We start from the raw sequence: 17,225 nt of genomic DNA on the forward strand, positions 1-17,225 counted from the left end.
ATTCTGCAATTAAATATCATAGCAGTGTTTGAAACCACATTCTAATCTACAAACCTATAATTTTAAAATAAAAGATGTCAATCTTAGTATAGTAAACTAATTTGTGGGTATTAATTCCCATATTATCTAATTCCATAATTGGCTTTCGAGAAAATATACTTTTGGATTTTCCTACTGTATCATTTCAAATTTTGCTTTATTTTTTCTTTTAAAAAAAGAAGAATAGCTTAAATCATATTTCAAACACAAGAGTTTATAGTTCTAAAAATTCTAATTACACTAAATTAATTAAAATTCTTTTAGATGGGGAAAACATTTCTATATTCAGCAATTAGATAAGGCTGGCTGGTGTTGGAAAAAAAGAAAAAGGAAAGCAGCTGTAACGTTCAAAGTTCAAACTGGTAGCAACTTGCTTGATTCCTGGCAAAATATTATTAAAATATTAAGTGACTTTTAGAAACAGAAGAGTTGTTTATTATTCTTGTGTTATTGTACTAATCTCTTCAAAATCTTGTATTATCATATGAATTTTCTTCTCTTTTTTGTAAAACTTTTTCCATTTCAAAACTATTAACTGTAATTCGACTAGTTAGAGAAGAATAAGATGCATTAATTGTTCTTATAATTTTTAACGGGATAATTAAGAAATCATGATATGGGTAAGTATTACCATTTATATCAAAACTTTACAGTTTTGTTTCTAGTTCATTAATTTGTTAATATGAAAATATTCTATGTCCGACTGTTATATATTATAAAAAAATAACGGAATTCCTGTAGATACTATATTCTAAAAAAAAATAAAAAAAAAATAGAAAACAGGTACTAAAATGTAAAGAATTAGTAAAATTAAGAATAAACTCTAAAATTTGGATTTTTGAAAGCCAAGTCGTAGACCCCATATCAGACTAACCATTCGAAGAAGCTAAGCATTTAGCTTCTATTTCATCTTTCGTCAGACAAAAATGGGACAATAATTCAGGACGGTGGTCGGTGCATTCCCTTCTAATTAACATGCACACATTTTCAACATAAATCATTTATTCAATTAATCAGGAACTTTCGTGTTCTATGCACTCATTTTATGTGCTTAAGTCATCCTTAATTATTAAGATTATTGTACACTTAAATGATATGCCCTTTTCACATTGAGTATAATTTCTAAATTAAGTAATATTCTATCAGATCTTTTATAATTTCTGTTCATGGAATATCAACTTCATTTTCATGTATAGAACAGCTTTTAATACCAACTTGCAACTATTAACCTCTAGCAGCTCCGAATTAAAGTTTCAAAAGGAAATAATAATAAATAGATAAAAAAGAGGGGCATCTAGAAAACAGTGATTTTGCAATTTGATTCTCTTTAATCCACAAGTGCAGGCCCCTCTCATGTTCCCTCACACACACAAAATCAAAGAAATGGAACAACACACTAGAAGATTTTTAAATAAGAATAATGATATAAAGAATAATCAAGTCAACCATTAACATTAATATATTAAGATGTCGTTATGTACAAACTGTGTGCTGTATATGAAGAAGCGGCCATTTTGTTTTCAAATTCAACCTAATTTTCTTCCCATTCTGCCACCAACAAATCCAATTTTTATCACAACCCTCCACCAATACTGCCACCCCCTTTTCTTTTCCCCCTTTTGCTGCCCATTTCTTCTTCCTTTCTTGCATTTCATAATATTTTTGCAAAAAGTTATAAAATATGGTGGAGCAACCTCTCCAATCTGTATCTCTATCCCTCTATTCTACCAACCAAACCCAACTATAACCAACTACTTAATATTACTACCATCACCCAAATTCCCCACCTTTTTCCATATGTACAACAAAACACCATCCCAAACATGAAGCAAAGAATATACCCACCTCAAACAAGAGATGACATCAACAAATTTCTTTTCTTCCTCTTAATCCATTCTTGTTTTTTACTTGCACCTTTTTTTAAGAGTATGATCTGATTAATCCCAAATTGTATAGATTCTTTCTTACTAGGCTTCCAAGTGATAACAACACTGTCCCTGCTACTCCTACACCTTGCTCTTCCCTTTCTGCCTCTTGATGGTACATCAATGGTGGCAATTCCTTCACTTTTAAATTACTCAATCCAATTCTTTGACGAACAGATTCAATTATCTTAGAATCTGCAGGGTTACCAATTGCATCAGTTACGTAGAATACATTTGTAGCCGTTTTTGTTGAGGTTGATATCTCAGCCCTTGTCACATTAAGGCCATTCTCTCTAAATGTTCTCGTCACATCTGCTAAAAGACCTTGCCTATCAGGCGTGCATAATTCTAGCCTTACACCCTGTTAATATAACATTTATAAGATACGGCTTACAAGTGCATAATCAACTCAAAAATTATGAATTTGAAATAAAAGATATTACCTCAGAAGCTCTTCTCTCAACTGCCGCTTGCAAGCATTGAATTACCCGCTGCCTTTCAGGCTCTGAGCTAATCGGGGTTCCATCTGTGTGTTTAATGTAAAATTCCTGCAATAACGTTAACCAGTACAAGTCAATAATAGAACATTTTAATTCTATCTATAGGAATCAAATTAAGATAATGAGCAATTTTTACCAGATATGCTTTGTCCCCTGCAGTGTTGATTGTAGCATGAAACACAACATATTCCATGTCTGTCAAGGTGCAAACAACATCGAACAAAAGTTTCATTCGATCCTTGCATTGAACATTAACAACTGAGTAACCCCTCTCCACCCAATTCTGCACTGTCACCACCGGTGAATCAGCACTAAACCGCAAAATAGGCTTCCTTTCATAGTCCCTATCAGCAAACATCATTTGATGCAACCTTCTCTCTGTGTGTGTGACTGCCATAGAGACCGATGTTTTTGCGCTCCTAATGTCATTGTCCCCCTTCAGAACATTCCTTAAACGAGCCTCAATTCTATCAATATGTTGAGAGTCCTCAATTGGGGACCCTGAATTGCAGTCTTTTACATAAATTAGAGAAGCAATTCGACCATTATGAGTCCAAACTTTAGCCTCTACAACATCACATTGAAGGTCAGCTAGCACTGCAAAAACCTCTGACAAAAGGCCAACCCGGTCTGTACCGGTGAGTTCTAATGCGGTTAAACCGTTGAAATCGTGGGTTCTGCCATAGTGAATTGTCCCAAGTGACTGTAAAGTAACATACATTAAACACTTTTCAGTTTCCACAAGAAAACCATTTCCTGAAATCAACAAATTAATGTAAATTGCATTTAAGCACGCTAATAATACCTGCTCGATGTAGTTAATAACGCTCTCATCAGTCAATTTATTTCCATTTATATCAGTCACATGAAAAACTGCAGAAGATGAAAAGAAAGACACCCAGAACAAAAAGAAAAAGTAAATCATTAATTCCAAGAAGTGACATAAAAGTACTAGCGTGCGCATGCCTTCATGGCGCACATTAGCAAGATAAACCAAATATTTTAAAAAAAATTGATAATTTTACTGAAAGTTTTCTTTGCTTACCATCCATGAACCATCTTCCATCAGAAGAAATGTAAGCTTTTTTAATTGAAAGGTTAAGATCCGTAAGAACTTGAACAGCCTCAAGCAAAATTCCATGTTTTCTGGCACTATCAACCTGCAAGACCAAGCAAAAGGCAAACAAAGAAAAAGAAGAGATTTTTTAGTCAATCTTTTGGAGCAAATTAGAAGCAAACATATTTTAATGTGTAGTCAATCTTTTTGACACTTCATTGAACTTTGATTTGTGGGCATTTTCAATTTTGTGGTTTCGTGGAAGGGAAAGGTTACCTTGACAACGGTCGCAGTGGGACAAACGCCATTGTCGATGACGACCCTGCAGAAATACAGAGAAAGGTCAAGTCAGAAATTGCTTTTTTCTTCTTTTCCTTTTTACATGGGAATTTCAAATCAAAGGTAAAGAATTTGGAGCAGAAATAATTGAAAAGGTCCAAGTAAGATGTTCGAGCTTCTGAGAAATTGAAAGGAATCAGCAAAAATAAAATCGAAAGACAAGTCAACAAAATCATTAAGAAACTAAATATTATGAAAGCCACTAAAGAAAAGTTAATCAAGTGAATCTTGGATAAAAAGAGACAATTACTTATTTTTAAGAAAAGAATTTAAAAATGGAAAAACTAAAAAGATGAAATCACATAAAATCTGAAGTAGATTAGGTAAGGTCTGGAAAATGGAAAGAAAAGATTGTCGTGTGTAAGGGAGGTTTGAGAAAAGGATAGAAACAAAAAGGGCAAAATCAGAAAATAATGGCAAGTGAACACCATTTTTCGGACAGAAATTGAACAGGAATGTGTTAAGAAGAAGAAGAAGAAGAAGAAACAAACCTGGGAGTGGTCATCCTTATAACAAGCTTTTCATACTCATCTAGATAAGCACTCCACTCCATTTGTTTATAATACCTCCTTCACTTCACTTCCTTCAAATTTCAAAACCAGTAAAAGGAATAAATTTCTCTCCTCGTAAGCAGTGAATCAAAGACCCAGCAAGCTGAAAGTTGTTAGGGAAAAACTAAATGCAACAACACAAAGAAACTCTTGATGGTCACTTGATATTCTTTTTCCCTCTTTGTCTAAATCGCCATTAACAGCCCTTACCAAACTCTATTTCCTTTGTATTCTCTCGAGAGTTACGATTTTCTCTCACTTAAATCTCTCTCTCCCTAAAAGCGCAAAAGCACGCCTTGCTCTTAACACTCTCCTCTCTCTCCCTTTATATATTTCCATTTTTATTTTTATTTTGATTATTCCATTTTATATTCTTTAATTATTTAATTTAAATTTAAATTTTAACCAAACCATCCCATGCCTATAAGCAAAGACGGGTCACATGGCGTGAATAGCGCCTTCCTATTAGACAATTCTCCTTCACTTGAGCTCTGCAAGCTAATTCGTGTTTCCACGTGTCGATTGATCCCCAATCATGGTTGTTCATATATCCAGCTCGGATGCCACGTTTCTCATCTACATGTCTCCTTTCCTTTCCCTTGCGTGCTTTCGACTCAATACTCTTACAACTTCTCGCTGTTCTAGTTTATTCTTGATCTGATCCAAGGGCAGGGAGGGAGTGGTCTTTCCACGTGTCCGATCGTAGGTCCTACTATCCTTTATTAGGCTATTGAGATGGCTTGATTTTTAAGTTGAGAGGGAATTGCCGACTATGAATTATTATTATTGATATTATTATGACGTCCGCACGTGACAACAACGCTCTGATCCCCCTCGGCTTTTCTATCGTCCACTTTTTCGCCGGTTTCTTTGTCTTTGATCTTTGCACCAGGTTATACTCGGATCTAGGCTTCAGTTTCATAATCGCCTAATTTCAAACATATTTTTATGTAAACGCGCATTTTTAATATAAGTAGAAAATAATATTTCAAATCTTCAAATATTTTTATTCATCACCATCAATATTATACATAATTGAATTTAATGAAAGTATATCTATATAAATTTTTTTTATTTTAAAATTATCGTACTTCTAAATTTTGAAATCATCTTGCTTCTAAATTATTTAGAGCTTAATTTATGATTAAAAAATTATTTAAATACAACTTAATTAATATATAAAATAATCCAAATTTAAAAAGCATGCTTTATAAGTTTAACTAATTCCTTTTATAGACTAATGAGTTAGTTTGTAAATGATACCATTAATAACATAACATGTAAATATATTATATACATTCATTTATTTATAGTAGAGCTAATAATTTCAAAATATCCAATTTTCTAGTAAATTTATTATGTTATTTTGATTTTTCATAGAAATTTTATTTTCTTCTAAATATTATTCTTCTCGAGAAAAAATGTTTAGACGCACAAATTTTTTAATGGTGTTTCTTTTTTATTAGAACATGTAAAAATAATAAATCAGTAAATATGAATCTCTAATTTAATAAATAAAAACTTAATTGCCTACCTTAACAGTGATTCATCATAAGAATGAACGCTTCTGGAATTCTTATGACGCAAAACCCTAAGCTAGTAAGCGGTATGAACATGACGGTAAATATAGAGATTCAAATGAGGGATCTTCACTTGTATGAAAATGAAAAATCTTGCCTTTTGTAAGTTCTAAGTATTATTGTCAAAATTATAATGAGCAAAAAAGATGCCATGACAAAGGAAGACATGAGAAAAATGATCGCTAAGGTAGTGCATGTGATCAATTAGGGTTTGGTCGAGCCTCAAGATCAAGCAATCCAAGGAGGTAATCAAAGTTTGGTACTTTGAGTTGAATTTTTATTGATTTTCTTTTGGCTTCCTCTGTTATAGTACCCACTTATTGTTGGTCTACAATAATGTTAGTGGAGGTGGTGGAAGAGGGATTAGTATTAGGTTTGAGCTGCAAGAATATGATTTACTTTGATTTGATGGGTAATTTGGGGTTTTTTTTGCAATGACCTCGACGGGACATTCATGGAGGCAAGAATTATATAATACGACAATAGTCTAACGACGGTGGTGAATGAAATGGTAATGGTGGTGGAGTATTTTTGGTGGTGCTGTCGTGGTTGTGGAGAGGAGTCTATAATATTTTCTTGATATATATTTATTTTATGTTAAAATGACAAATTAATAATAAATCACTACATTTTAAATACACAGTGTTTTACTTAAAAAAAAATACACTGTGTTTTAGAAAATAAAAATTTATATGAAAAGTCTAAAGAATGTAATAAAACTATAAGAAATTGAATAATTTAGTTATTTTTAAAGTAATAAAAGCTTTTATAATTTACATTAAAATATTTACTTAATCTTATAAAAATAAAATTACAAATTTTGTTTCAGATAAGTATCTTATATTTTAATGATTTATTAAACTAGTTTGTACATGCAAAATATATATTAAAGAAAAAAAGGTTAAATGAAACCTACATTGAGCTCAGTTTGATAATAATAGACGGTTAGCTTCAATTTAATTAAAGTTTGGCTCGATTCCGTGTAATAGCACCGCTACTTGGACCCTCTATAGGAACCATTGTACATTTTCTTTAACCGAGATAATTTCTTTTTCTAAAAAGAGAGTACTTTCATTCATTTTGCACCATTAGTATCCTTTGCACTATTAAATGTACGGTAAGGGCAAATCGGTTATCTTAAAAGTTGGTAGAGGGAAGTCTCACGTGGTTGCATTTAATTGGTCGGAGGCATGAAACGGCGCGCATGATAAGACGTAGTCGTGGAGGCACGCTTTCGGACTTATTATGTTTCTCTTTGGGCACTCCTTACACTAGAATTTGAGCTTTTCAAATCTGTTTGAAGCACGACACCTGGCAAACTTGTTAACAATGTCAACTCCGATGGTATGCTGTCACGTAAGCCATATCCCGCGTGGGTCCTACCAGTATTCTGACAATCACGTGTAGAATTGTCAGAAAACACGTTCCTGGTTGGTCCGTTGTCCACAGTTACCGACTGCTTATGTGGCACCTAAACCCGGGAGTGTTTAAAAAAACAATAGTAATAACAAGGTAAACTATTACCCTCCGTTACTGTGCTCACGTGGCGTGTTTCCAATTTTTAAATTCTCCACAACGTGGGTGTGTAACAGTAACTGAAAACTAATAACGGAGGGATCAATTACAGAACTTAAAACACCGCGTCCGTTAAAATAGGCAGGTATGGCGGTTCATACACTCGATTAAAAGGTGAGGACCACATCCACAATGCAGTAGTAATAATTTTTAGCGGCTGTTTTGAATTATGCTCTTGTTCAATATATCCATAAAGTTAATTCGTTATATTAAACAGAATTTGTTTTCCCGCATTAATATTTGGACCCCCAATTGGAATAGCCCGAACACATATAGATCCGAGAATAAACAGGTTGTGTGTTTGAAATAGTGCAGGTAAGAGTTGTCCAACATTTTTGGCGGGAATAGAGTGGTTTTGGCGCTAAATTGGACGGCGGTGAGTGGGTGGGAGAGAAAAAGAGTGAGGGGCCAAATCTTCACGGGAGAATATCCACATAGATAAAAGCAAAGGCAAGCACAGGGGCCACTTGCTCTATTCAATTTATTGACATGGCGTGTAAAATTTTGGTTTGGGTGTGTCGGGGTAGTGTAAAGATTTGTTGGGGGCATATTGGAGGATTATAATTAAACAAAAAGAGAAAAGGTCGCCAACAGTGTAGTGGCCTTTTGCAGTGTCGAAGGGGTTTTCGTGGACGAGGTGGTGGTGGCAGGGGAGTGGAGAGCCACGAAGACACGTGGATGACAGCTGAGACCGTCGGTCACTTGGTCCACCACTGTCATTAACTAAAAAATTGAATAAAATTTTATTTGCGTTTTAGGAAATCCCGCCTTTTATTTTTTCTTTTCTTATCATGCGAGAGTATGGACCGTTAATGAACTTTTGGCGCCAAAATCGAAACCCAGAAACAATCAAATTTTGGAAACAATGCGCGGCATCGGTAGTGACTGTATACAACGGCGCCGCATATTTCTCCGCGAGACACTGGAAGCATGTTTTTGTCTAATGCGATTGATTAAACATGTAGAGTCTGGCTGATGATTAATTAGTCTATTAATCAGTCTCTTAAGTCTTTTGAATTTGGACTTGGTTTATTTGTGTTCATAATAATTAATTAAGGTAATTGCTTGCTTCGTCTGTGGGTCCCACCAATGAGAAGACTTGTGGGTATCCCAAGATTTTACTGGGGTCGGAAGATCTTGGCCGTCAAATTAGGTTAGCTAGAAAAAGAATGCGGAAAAAGTTAGGTCAAAGTGCATGTGAATGCAAGACTAAACTCACAGGACTCGGACGTGCAGCTACAGCAGCACTTCACAAATCACAATTCCTCCATTCCTTCCTTCCTGCAGTACAGTGTCAGTGTCTGCTTTAGATATCTCGAGGCTTGTGTATAAAATCAGAAAATATGAGAAACATAATGCCTTCTATTTGAATTTATTTAGCGACTACTCTCAAAAAATACCATATTAGAGTTTGTCCTTAAACAGTTAAATCTGTGACTGTCTAAATAAATAACTTTCTTTTTTTAGATATTTCAAACACAAATTATTATTTATTTTCTTGGAGAAACAAAAACACCGCTTAATATCAAATCTCAACATATTATAGGTCATTCTATATTCAGATAGCAATATTTAGTAATTAAGGTCGGAGTAAAGCATTTCAATCGACTGAAAATGGTCTTAATTGTTCGATTCAATTATTCATAATTTGAATTGAAAGAAGTAAGTAATTAAACTGAAATGGGTTATGCATAACTGATGTTAATATAAAATAGGTAAGCAAGCATTCACACGGGCGACAATCAAAATCTAGGATATATAGTCAGCGACTAAAAGAAACATCCATTGACAGTCTGGTCTTGCAAAAATGATTACTTACAGTCATACTGAACACACATACGCATATTCCTTTTTCTCCAACAAAAGATTCTACCTGGCATGCATTCAACAACAGAGATTAGCCAATTAATCTGAGACGCAACGAAGGCCTTCGTATGTACAAATGCTATAATTACCACTCGAGAGAGAAGTGCAATTTTCATTTACAATTTTACATGGATTAAAGGCTAAGAAAACGTAAGCATAAAGGAAAAAAGAGTGCATGTGTCTTGGAGCTCATGGCTTGCCTTGCAAGTTTGGTTTCTAACTGCTCTATCTTTTACAATCTATAATTGGATTGCCTCAATCACTAATTGACCCACTTCTTTATTAATTTATTGCTAATATGGGATTAGTGGTTGAGACTTCACTTGATTTCTATTCACGGAACATTTAATTCCATCAATTACATTCATAGGATGATTCTATTTGTTATCAAGTCTCGTTTTAGGTATACGTGAGATCATAAATTTGCTATGCTTCACAAACTTTATTGTGAAAGACAATAGACATGCACATATCATTCTATGAATTTACGTTTGTGTTCAATATTAAATTTGTGTATCATCTGGATTGAGAATTTTTATAATTTATATCGATTTTATTAAAATTTATGATACTAAATTTTTTAAATTTTCACCATTTAAATTGAATATAAAGCTCATAAACTAATAAAAATAATTTTAAGATAAAAAATATTATAATAATTTATTTGTTCGCTAAAAGGGACAGATTATAAACTTCTTACTTTTACACCGGAAAATAGAAACCTTTAAAAATATGAGGAAATGATAATAAATTATAAAAATGGATGACTTATAGCTCTTTTCGGGTTTGTCAAATGATAAATTTATCTAAAATTTGTGGATTGTATAAATTTTGATGTATTTATATATAAAAAGATGCAATCATTTAAAAGTAGGCAATCGCAATTGATTTTATTGTTGGCAATTGTACTTAATCAATCAAAATTCATCTTGTGTTTTTCATACAGTGGAAAAGTAAGCTGAATGAAAATTATAGATGTAGATTGGAAGATGTATGTAGGCAGTTGTAATATCAAGTCAAGCCAGCTGGGGAAAATGGTAGTTGAAAGGAAAGCAATTCTGCTGTCATAAATACTACTAAAAAAACCATATGAAAATGCTGCAATTTGAAGTGATTTCACAAAAGGGATGGCTATACAGTGGCCTTTTAGCTCCCCTTTGAGAAGACATCATATCCAGTGGGGCCTATTTAAATTCCAACATCTCCAAAAATTTAACAAATAATATTTTCCCAATATCTTTTTCTAATAAACAAATAAATTCAAAAAAAAGAGAAAGAAATTAATAAGTTCAGAGCATGTTTTAATTAAGAAAAACAAACAAAAATAAGAACCCAGTTCGTGATTGAAAATGACAATTGCATTGGTGTCCAAAAACTTATTAGAATTGAAAAGGGTAAATATGTGGTTAAATATGTGGTTAGATTGTTCTTGAGGAAGTCATCATCATCCTTCTGCTGTCTGAAAATAGCTTCAGTAGTTCAAGGAATCACATTATTTCAATCATGCTGTGAGTAAAGCCTAAGCAAAAATCAAACCTTTTTAACTGTTGTGGTCCTTTCAGCTTGTTATTTCCTTGTTTCATTGGCAAAACTATATGGAGCAACAGCGAGTTTAATTAGGCATGTGTTTGTGTGCATAGTTAGATAAGTGTCTTTCTTTGAGTCATTTGGAAGGTAACTTATTATCTAACTCCATTGCCCAAATTTATTACCTTTTCAGGAATTCACCTACTTTAATTATTAATTTCTTTGAAATAAAAATCTTTTGTTCTGCTATAAGTAATTTTCATTTTTTTTTAATAATAGGTATATATCTCAAATACATAGCTAGAAAATTGCTTCACAGTAAAGAGGTAGTTTTCTCAGCAATAATATATTATAACAAAGTTCTTTTTTTAGCATTAAAATGGTCCATGCACTGTGAGCTATTAATCTCGTCATGCTTTTGTTGGAATCTGTCAATGGAAAGGAAAAAAGAAAATTCATCATTGCAGATGGGTTGACCTTTGTATGTGCGTGATTAATTAGCAGCCTCCAATGATGTCAAAATGTAACATTTCGTGACCCTAAAATATTTCTTGTAACGTAATAAGTTGACAAATCCCATTAACGGGACAGAACAAATATCATTTTGTAGACTAAAGCAGTTGAATTATGATAAAGAAAATCAAGATTAACTTTTAATTCAAAGCTGGAAAAAGTTGGAATCTTAATTAGAGCCAAAATCAGGTGAAAATCATTTTAACCCGAAATCTTAATTAACGATGCTCCTGAACTCTTTAAGTCTTCCAATGGTGTTTTTCAAAGTTATGGTAGTATGTCGGCGTGCATGCAGATTCAACAATCTATTTAATTTCTAAGCAATGGAATTTGATGCAAGATTTTCTTTTTTGAATTTTTCATTAGGTGACATGTTCTTTGCGTATTTGCTGAAGTCATTTCACTTCACTACACTATTTATAATTTTCAGCTAAAATCTAAAAAATGAACATGGAGAACCCTGCTTCAAATCAATGGATGCACTACTAGGTACACATTAAATTTTTTTTCTTTTCTAAATGACTTGGAAATAAAAAATATACATGTATATTGGTTTATTTTTTTTTAAATGTTAGAACTATGAATTAAATATTACCGCGAATCAAATAAAATCTTAAATAAATTCTAATATGACCTAGTTAAACTATATATTTTCTAAAGAAAAATCTCTGATTAGATATAAATATAAAGTTTCCTTTTCTCTTTGTTCTTTTGGAAGTTTGTCTAAGAAAAGAAAGTTAATAATTTGGGGAATTAATGTGATGTTCAAAATAAATTATGTTATTGAGATCCTATTAAATGGTACACCACCTTTAATTGGTTCAAGAGAAAAAAGAAAAAGAAAGGTACACCACCTCTTCTCAATCCCATCTCCAAAACAAAAATGGTAAAAGGAAAGAAGTGAAAATTGAAGGAATTTGTAGACATTATGGTACACACACGATATTACTGAACATGCAAGGCTGGAAGATGTTCCCATTGCACGAGATATGGTAGGTGTTGCACATGATGAGATTTTACCTTGTCTTCAAAAAAGTTTAAAAAAAAAAAAAATGATAATAATAATAAAAACCCACCTCTTATATATCTTGTATCTTCCTTAATTTCTTCTTGTATTCTAGTAACAAAACTTTGTGAACTCCCACTTCCACTTGCACCTCAATTTATTGCAAGAAATCAGATGGACCATATCGTAAACCTACGATAAGGTGTCAGCCCAATCTTTACGTGGGTCACCACTATCCAATAGTGTTGTACATCCAAGAGAGTGAAATTGACCCTACAACGTAGCAAAGATGGACATTTCTTGTGAAACTTGTTAATTTGTGGAAGAACAGAGATTGACAAAATCATGAGAAAATTTAAAAGTGGGTTTGTCTAGCATTAGGAAAAAAATAAAATAAAAAGGATTGACCTTTGATTGGGGTAATTTGTCCTTCAAAGACTAGTTTGGGTCATTCCCTTTGTTGCCTAATCACATGGCACCACATTATGGCACAGCATGGTTTATGTCTTTTGGATTTGGAATATTATAATTTAAAAGAGTGCAGTCCTACTATGTTAGTGAATGATTATATGTTTGTTGCTGCCATTTTCTGCTAAGTTACGGCGTAATAGGTTTTAGGAAGAAAATTTGTTATGGATTCGTGGGATTAAAATGGGCTCCTGCTTACTGTGTTTAGCTAAATATTGTGGAATTGGAAAGAGACAAAATGTGACATACAGCGTGAAGTTATGTAATTGACAGAAATGGGCCAATTTTGGCATGGTTCTGATATAGATCAGAGGCCTAAGCAAGGTCAAGCTTGGGGTGTTGAGGAACTTTTTCATGGGTTCAAAAATCAAGGTAAAAGGCTATGACCATAGCCCATTTACATCTCCATCGCAAACTTCAAACTACATTTCTCCTCTTCTAATTCAAATAAAAGAAAACCCTCACTGTGGCATTTATATGTTTTATTATTTCAATTTTATTTCAAAGAGGTATAAGAAAAGCTATCTAAACATGAATCTCCCATATTATGGGACATGCACTCACCGTCAAGCTATTAGCTTAAAGACTCATTATACAATTTTATATACAACTCATTAATAAAACAATTGAGTAGAATTTTGTACCACTAAATTGTGCTGTTTTAAGTTTGATTTGCTTACATTTTCTTTTTAACTGACAAGAGTAATACTAAAGCTTAGAAATTTTATTTGCATTACGTACAAACATTTACAGTAGTTCTATTTTTCTCTAATTATCTATTTTTAATTTTCCCAAAAATCATTTCATCTAATCCTGAAAATTTGTTCACCGTACACAAAGCCAGTGGACTTGTATTATACATGGCCCAACCTTCACCGCTGCTCTGTTTCACAAATCAACAAACCGGCGTCGTTCCATTTCTTTCCCAATCTACATTTCCACATTCACTGCACAAAGTCACGAACGCTATCAAAAAAGTCTCTCGGAAATGGCAGCTCATTCTGTAACCAGTCTTCAATGGAAAACACATTCAATAATCAATCAAAGACCCAATCTTCGAAAGACTATACACAAATCTCAATTGCCTCATTCTCTTAAATCCTACACTTCATTAAACCATTCTACCTTCTTAAAAAACTGTTCTTTGCAATCCTCAATTCCCAGTCCCCACGTATCCACGCGCCGCCCCGTCTCCGCCACAGTCCTCTCCAGCCTACCTACTGCGTATTTCCCCTTATTACCCACCGTTCTCTTTATTCTTCTTGTTTGAAGTTCACATGTTTAGAGGACTAAATTGTAATTTTCAGGGTTTTGCAGGAATCCAGAGAGATTTGTTTCTGCTGATAAAGTTCCAAAGTGAGTAGCATTTTTAACTTGGTTTTGGGTTCTTATGTTGTGCTTGTTTCTGGCTTCTGTTTGGATTTGAGGATTCTGTTGAGATTGGTTGCAACTCGTGAGTGAACATTTTTTTTAGGTGGTCATGGAGGGCGATTAAGGCATTTGCTATGTCTGAATTGGAGGCAAGGAAGCTCAAGCATGCAAATACTGGGACTGAGTCCCTTCTTTTGGGAGTCTTAATTGAAGGCAAGCGACCAATTTTGCCAATTTCTAGCCTTTCATTTTCTTATTTCAGTTTTTGTTTATGTAGTTATTTGTCTTCAATAGTACGATATAAATATTGTTTTTTTTTTGTTTATTTAAATACGCATGGATAAATTCGATTTCTTGTATATTTCATTGCTATACAGTAATTCAATGCTCTATCTTTCTCATCATGCAAGCTAAAATACAATTCTGTATGAGAACATTACAAACAATGGACTTACGAACAGTTGCATTTCTCGCTATGTACACTAATTAAAGTAGTTAATTAGCTGAAAACTTCTGATCATTCTCATATTGCAAACTGTGAATGCTTAAAGACTTGTATTAAGCTTTCACATGCTATTGACATCATTTTAGGAAGTTCATCAAGGTTTTACTGCTTCCTGATGATCCTTCTTTTTAAGTGATTATAGGAAGGATAGATGTTACAACTCTTTCCAAAGAGTTATTGATCGATGACTCTTAGTGGGTTCTCATTGTATTGATGTTCTTATCCTTTGCATTGTAGGGACTAATCTAGCTGCAAAGTATTTATGGACAAACGGAATTACTCTTCTCAAAGTGCGTGAAGAAATTGTTAAGTTACTTGGAAAGGCTGACATGTACTTTTTCCCTCCTGAGCAGCCTCCTTTGACAGAATCAGCTCAAAAGGCCCTTGATTGGGCTGTTGATCATAAGCTAAAATCTGGTAAACCCTGTTGTCTAGCTCATTACTTTTTCGACTGGCTTTAATCACCATTCTAAATTTTTGTAATTGAATATCTTGTGAATGTCAGTTATAGCTTTTCCAGTAAGTTATTAATTCTCAGATGAGTAAAGTCCTGAACACTTTAACAACAAACAATAATTTCAGGAAGTGTTTGTTGGCTAGGTTGCAAGATTTACGACTTATCAAACTGTTATTAGACTTATATGACAGGCAACTGGATGTTGCTAGTTCTGGGATCTTGAACAAATAGAAAGGCCTAATTTCAAAAGTAGTATCAGGTTTCAAAGTTATTTGGTGTAATTTGAGTCCAGCCAGCCAGCACTCATTCTTTTCAAGATGTAGGAGCTTAGAGGCGGATTTCTGTCATCTGTTCTTTTTCACCCTGACTTTGTGAAGTTTGGAAGTATTAATACTGATGTCATTTAGTAGCTTATGTTTGCATGTTTAGTCCTGACCTTTTTGTGATGCAAATGTTTCTATAATGTCACTTTTTTTAGATCTGAGTTCTGCGTTTAAGAAAATAACTTGGTTGAGAATGTCATTTGACATTTCTTTTCCCATTAAGGAGACTTTGTTGCTTAAGTAATTAAGCTAAGCAAAGATTTTTAATGATTTCCATGAAGATCTGAATGAGGATTTTGTAAGGGTGCAACTGAGCAAGAAAATGACAGCAAATATGTGATAAGGATCAGATTTTCATTTTCATACCTGCTGTTTAGGGGGAAAATATACAATCTAGAATAAGCCATTTGGGAATTTGTCTGTATCATCACAAAACGAGATTACCTACTCCAATTTTTACTGTTTGGCTCCCATCTCTTATGATGTCTCATTTGTATTCTGGATTTCTTCTTTTGAGTGCCATGTAAGACTTGAATTTGTAGATATTTCTGCTACCCCAATGATTACTTCTTAATTCTTTATTAATAGCTAGTTTTCTTCCCTGTTGTATACTCTTTTGTACGATTGTTGCGTTAAATTTAATCCCTTTTTTTGGTTACTTTTACTTGAGTGATTCAATATATTTTGCTACAACTATTCTTGGGTTCAAATCTTCCTTTCTTAAAAAGTGCTCTGCTGTTTGAGCAATATTGGTGCATGTTTGATATAATTGTTTAATTATTTGTCTATATAATGCCAAAAAGTCAATGGGAACAAAAACAGAATAGCTGTCTGTGCCGCGAAGAAAGCCAAAACACTTACTTTCCACTAATGTATCTCTTGATTACAGGGAATACTGGGGAAGTTACAACAACTGATTTACTTCTTGGTATCTGGTCAGAAGTGGACTCCCCAGGTCACAAGGTATTGGCTACACTTGGCTTCAATGACGAGAAAGCCAAAGAGCTGGAGTCTTTAAGTTCTGGACCTGGGTTTGTAGATGGATGAGGCCTTCAGTGTTCTTTATGAGCAGTGACGTGTTATTTATAATCAGAGATTGATAGAGGATGGTAATCTGCGTGTCTGAAATTGCACACCTGTCATTCTTGCATGGAAATTTTGGGGAAGTAGCAGAAGTTGGCAATTGTATCCTCAATGAGCTGTATAAGTTGCTTTCCACCTGGCTAATTGAATAAATGGAAATTTCTGGATTTTCTTAATTTTAGCCTTTTAGATCAGAACATGATTTAGTGTCATTTTTCTGCCATAAGAATGCTACTTGCCATTATCTTTCCCTTATTGCTTTAGGGCCGCCTTCTTTTCTAAATGAGAACTATCTGATACATAACTGGCTGGGTATTATGTAACATATGAAATCAGGAGTCAAGTTACATTGAATTGTGAAACAGATATCTCAAATTCATCAGCAGGACTGGAATTGGACTGCAGAGTTCCATTTGGATTTTCCGCTGATATATGGCCTTACAGCGCTTTTCTCTGGGATTGGTAAGTTTTACCAGTTAAATCATTCTTAATTGCCTCAGGAGGTCTAGCATTTATGTGACCCGGGGGGGAGGAACAGAT

At 33.7% G+C, this 17,225-nt stretch overlaps 2 protein-coding genes across 3 annotated transcripts; one reads left to right on the plus strand and one right to left on the minus strand.

Moving 5' to 3' along the window:
• Positions 1-1,465: 1,465 nt before the first annotated feature.
• LOC8272448 (ACT domain-containing protein ACR8) lies at positions 1,466-4,742 on the minus strand. 2 transcript variants are annotated; one of them, XM_002509586.3, is made up of 7 exons: positions 4,352-4,741; positions 3,798-3,843; positions 3,510-3,624; positions 3,270-3,337; positions 2,601-3,167; positions 2,408-2,512; positions 1,466-2,325 (listed from the first exon to the last, which is right to left on the minus strand). In XM_002509586.3, exons 1-7 carry the CDS (start codon positions 4,411-4,413, stop codon positions 1,960-1,962), a joined length of 1,329 nt encoding a protein of 442 aa, XP_002509632.1. In that variant the 5' UTR covers positions 4,414-4,741; the 3' UTR covers positions 1,466-1,959. The 2 variants fall into 2 exon arrangements, with proteins under 2 accessions (XP_002509632.1, XP_025012154.2); XM_025156386.2 differs by having other exon boundaries at positions 2,601-3,337; positions 4,352-4,742.
• A 9,108-nt stretch (positions 4,743-13,850) lies between these two features.
• Positions 13,851-16,861, plus strand: LOC8272449 (ATP-dependent Clp protease ATP-binding subunit CLPT2, chloroplastic). The gene is made up of 5 exons (XM_048374581.1): positions 13,851-14,170; positions 14,264-14,302; positions 14,421-14,530; positions 15,060-15,239; positions 16,492-16,861. The coding sequence occupies exons 1-5, from the start codon at positions 13,935-13,937 to the stop codon at positions 16,647-16,649; spliced, it is 723 nt and encodes a 240-aa protein (XP_048230538.1). The 5' UTR covers positions 13,851-13,934; the 3' UTR covers positions 16,650-16,861.
• The last annotated feature ends 364 nt before the right edge of the window (positions 16,862-17,225 follow it).

This window comes from Ricinus communis, chromosome 5 (assembly GCF_019578655.1).
Source record: "Ricinus communis isolate WT05 ecotype wild-type chromosome 5, ASM1957865v1, whole genome shotgun sequence".
In the NCBI taxonomy this organism is placed as follows: domain Eukaryota; kingdom Viridiplantae; phylum Streptophyta; class Magnoliopsida; order Malpighiales; family Euphorbiaceae; genus Ricinus; species Ricinus communis.

Bases quoted from the DNA above. Each gene is read 5' to 3' on its own strand.
- LOC8272448 (XM_025156386.2), bottom strand. From the start codon at position 4,413: ATGGAGTGGAGTGCTTATCTAGATGAGTATGAAAAGCTTGTTATAAGG. The intron at 3,844-4,351 runs GTTTGTTTCTTC...GTATTTCTGCAG, and splicing joins ATAAGGATGACCACTCCCAG to GGTCGTCATCGACAATGGCG. The intron at 3,625-3,797 runs GTAACCTTTCCC...TTGGTCTTGCAG, and splicing joins CCACTGCGACCGTTGTCAAG to GTTGATAGTGCCAGAAAACA.
- LOC8272449 (XM_048374581.1), top strand. From the start codon at position 13,935: ATGGCAGCTCATTCTGTAACCAGTCTTCAATGGAAAACACATTCAATA. The intron at 14,171-14,263 runs GTATTTCCCCTT...AGGGTTTTGCAG, and splicing joins CTCTCCAGCCTACCTACTGC to GAATCCAGAGAGATTTGTTT. The intron at 15,240-16,491 runs GTAAACCCTGTT...TCTTGATTACAG, and splicing joins TGATCATAAGCTAAAATCTG to GGAATACTGGGGAAGTTACA.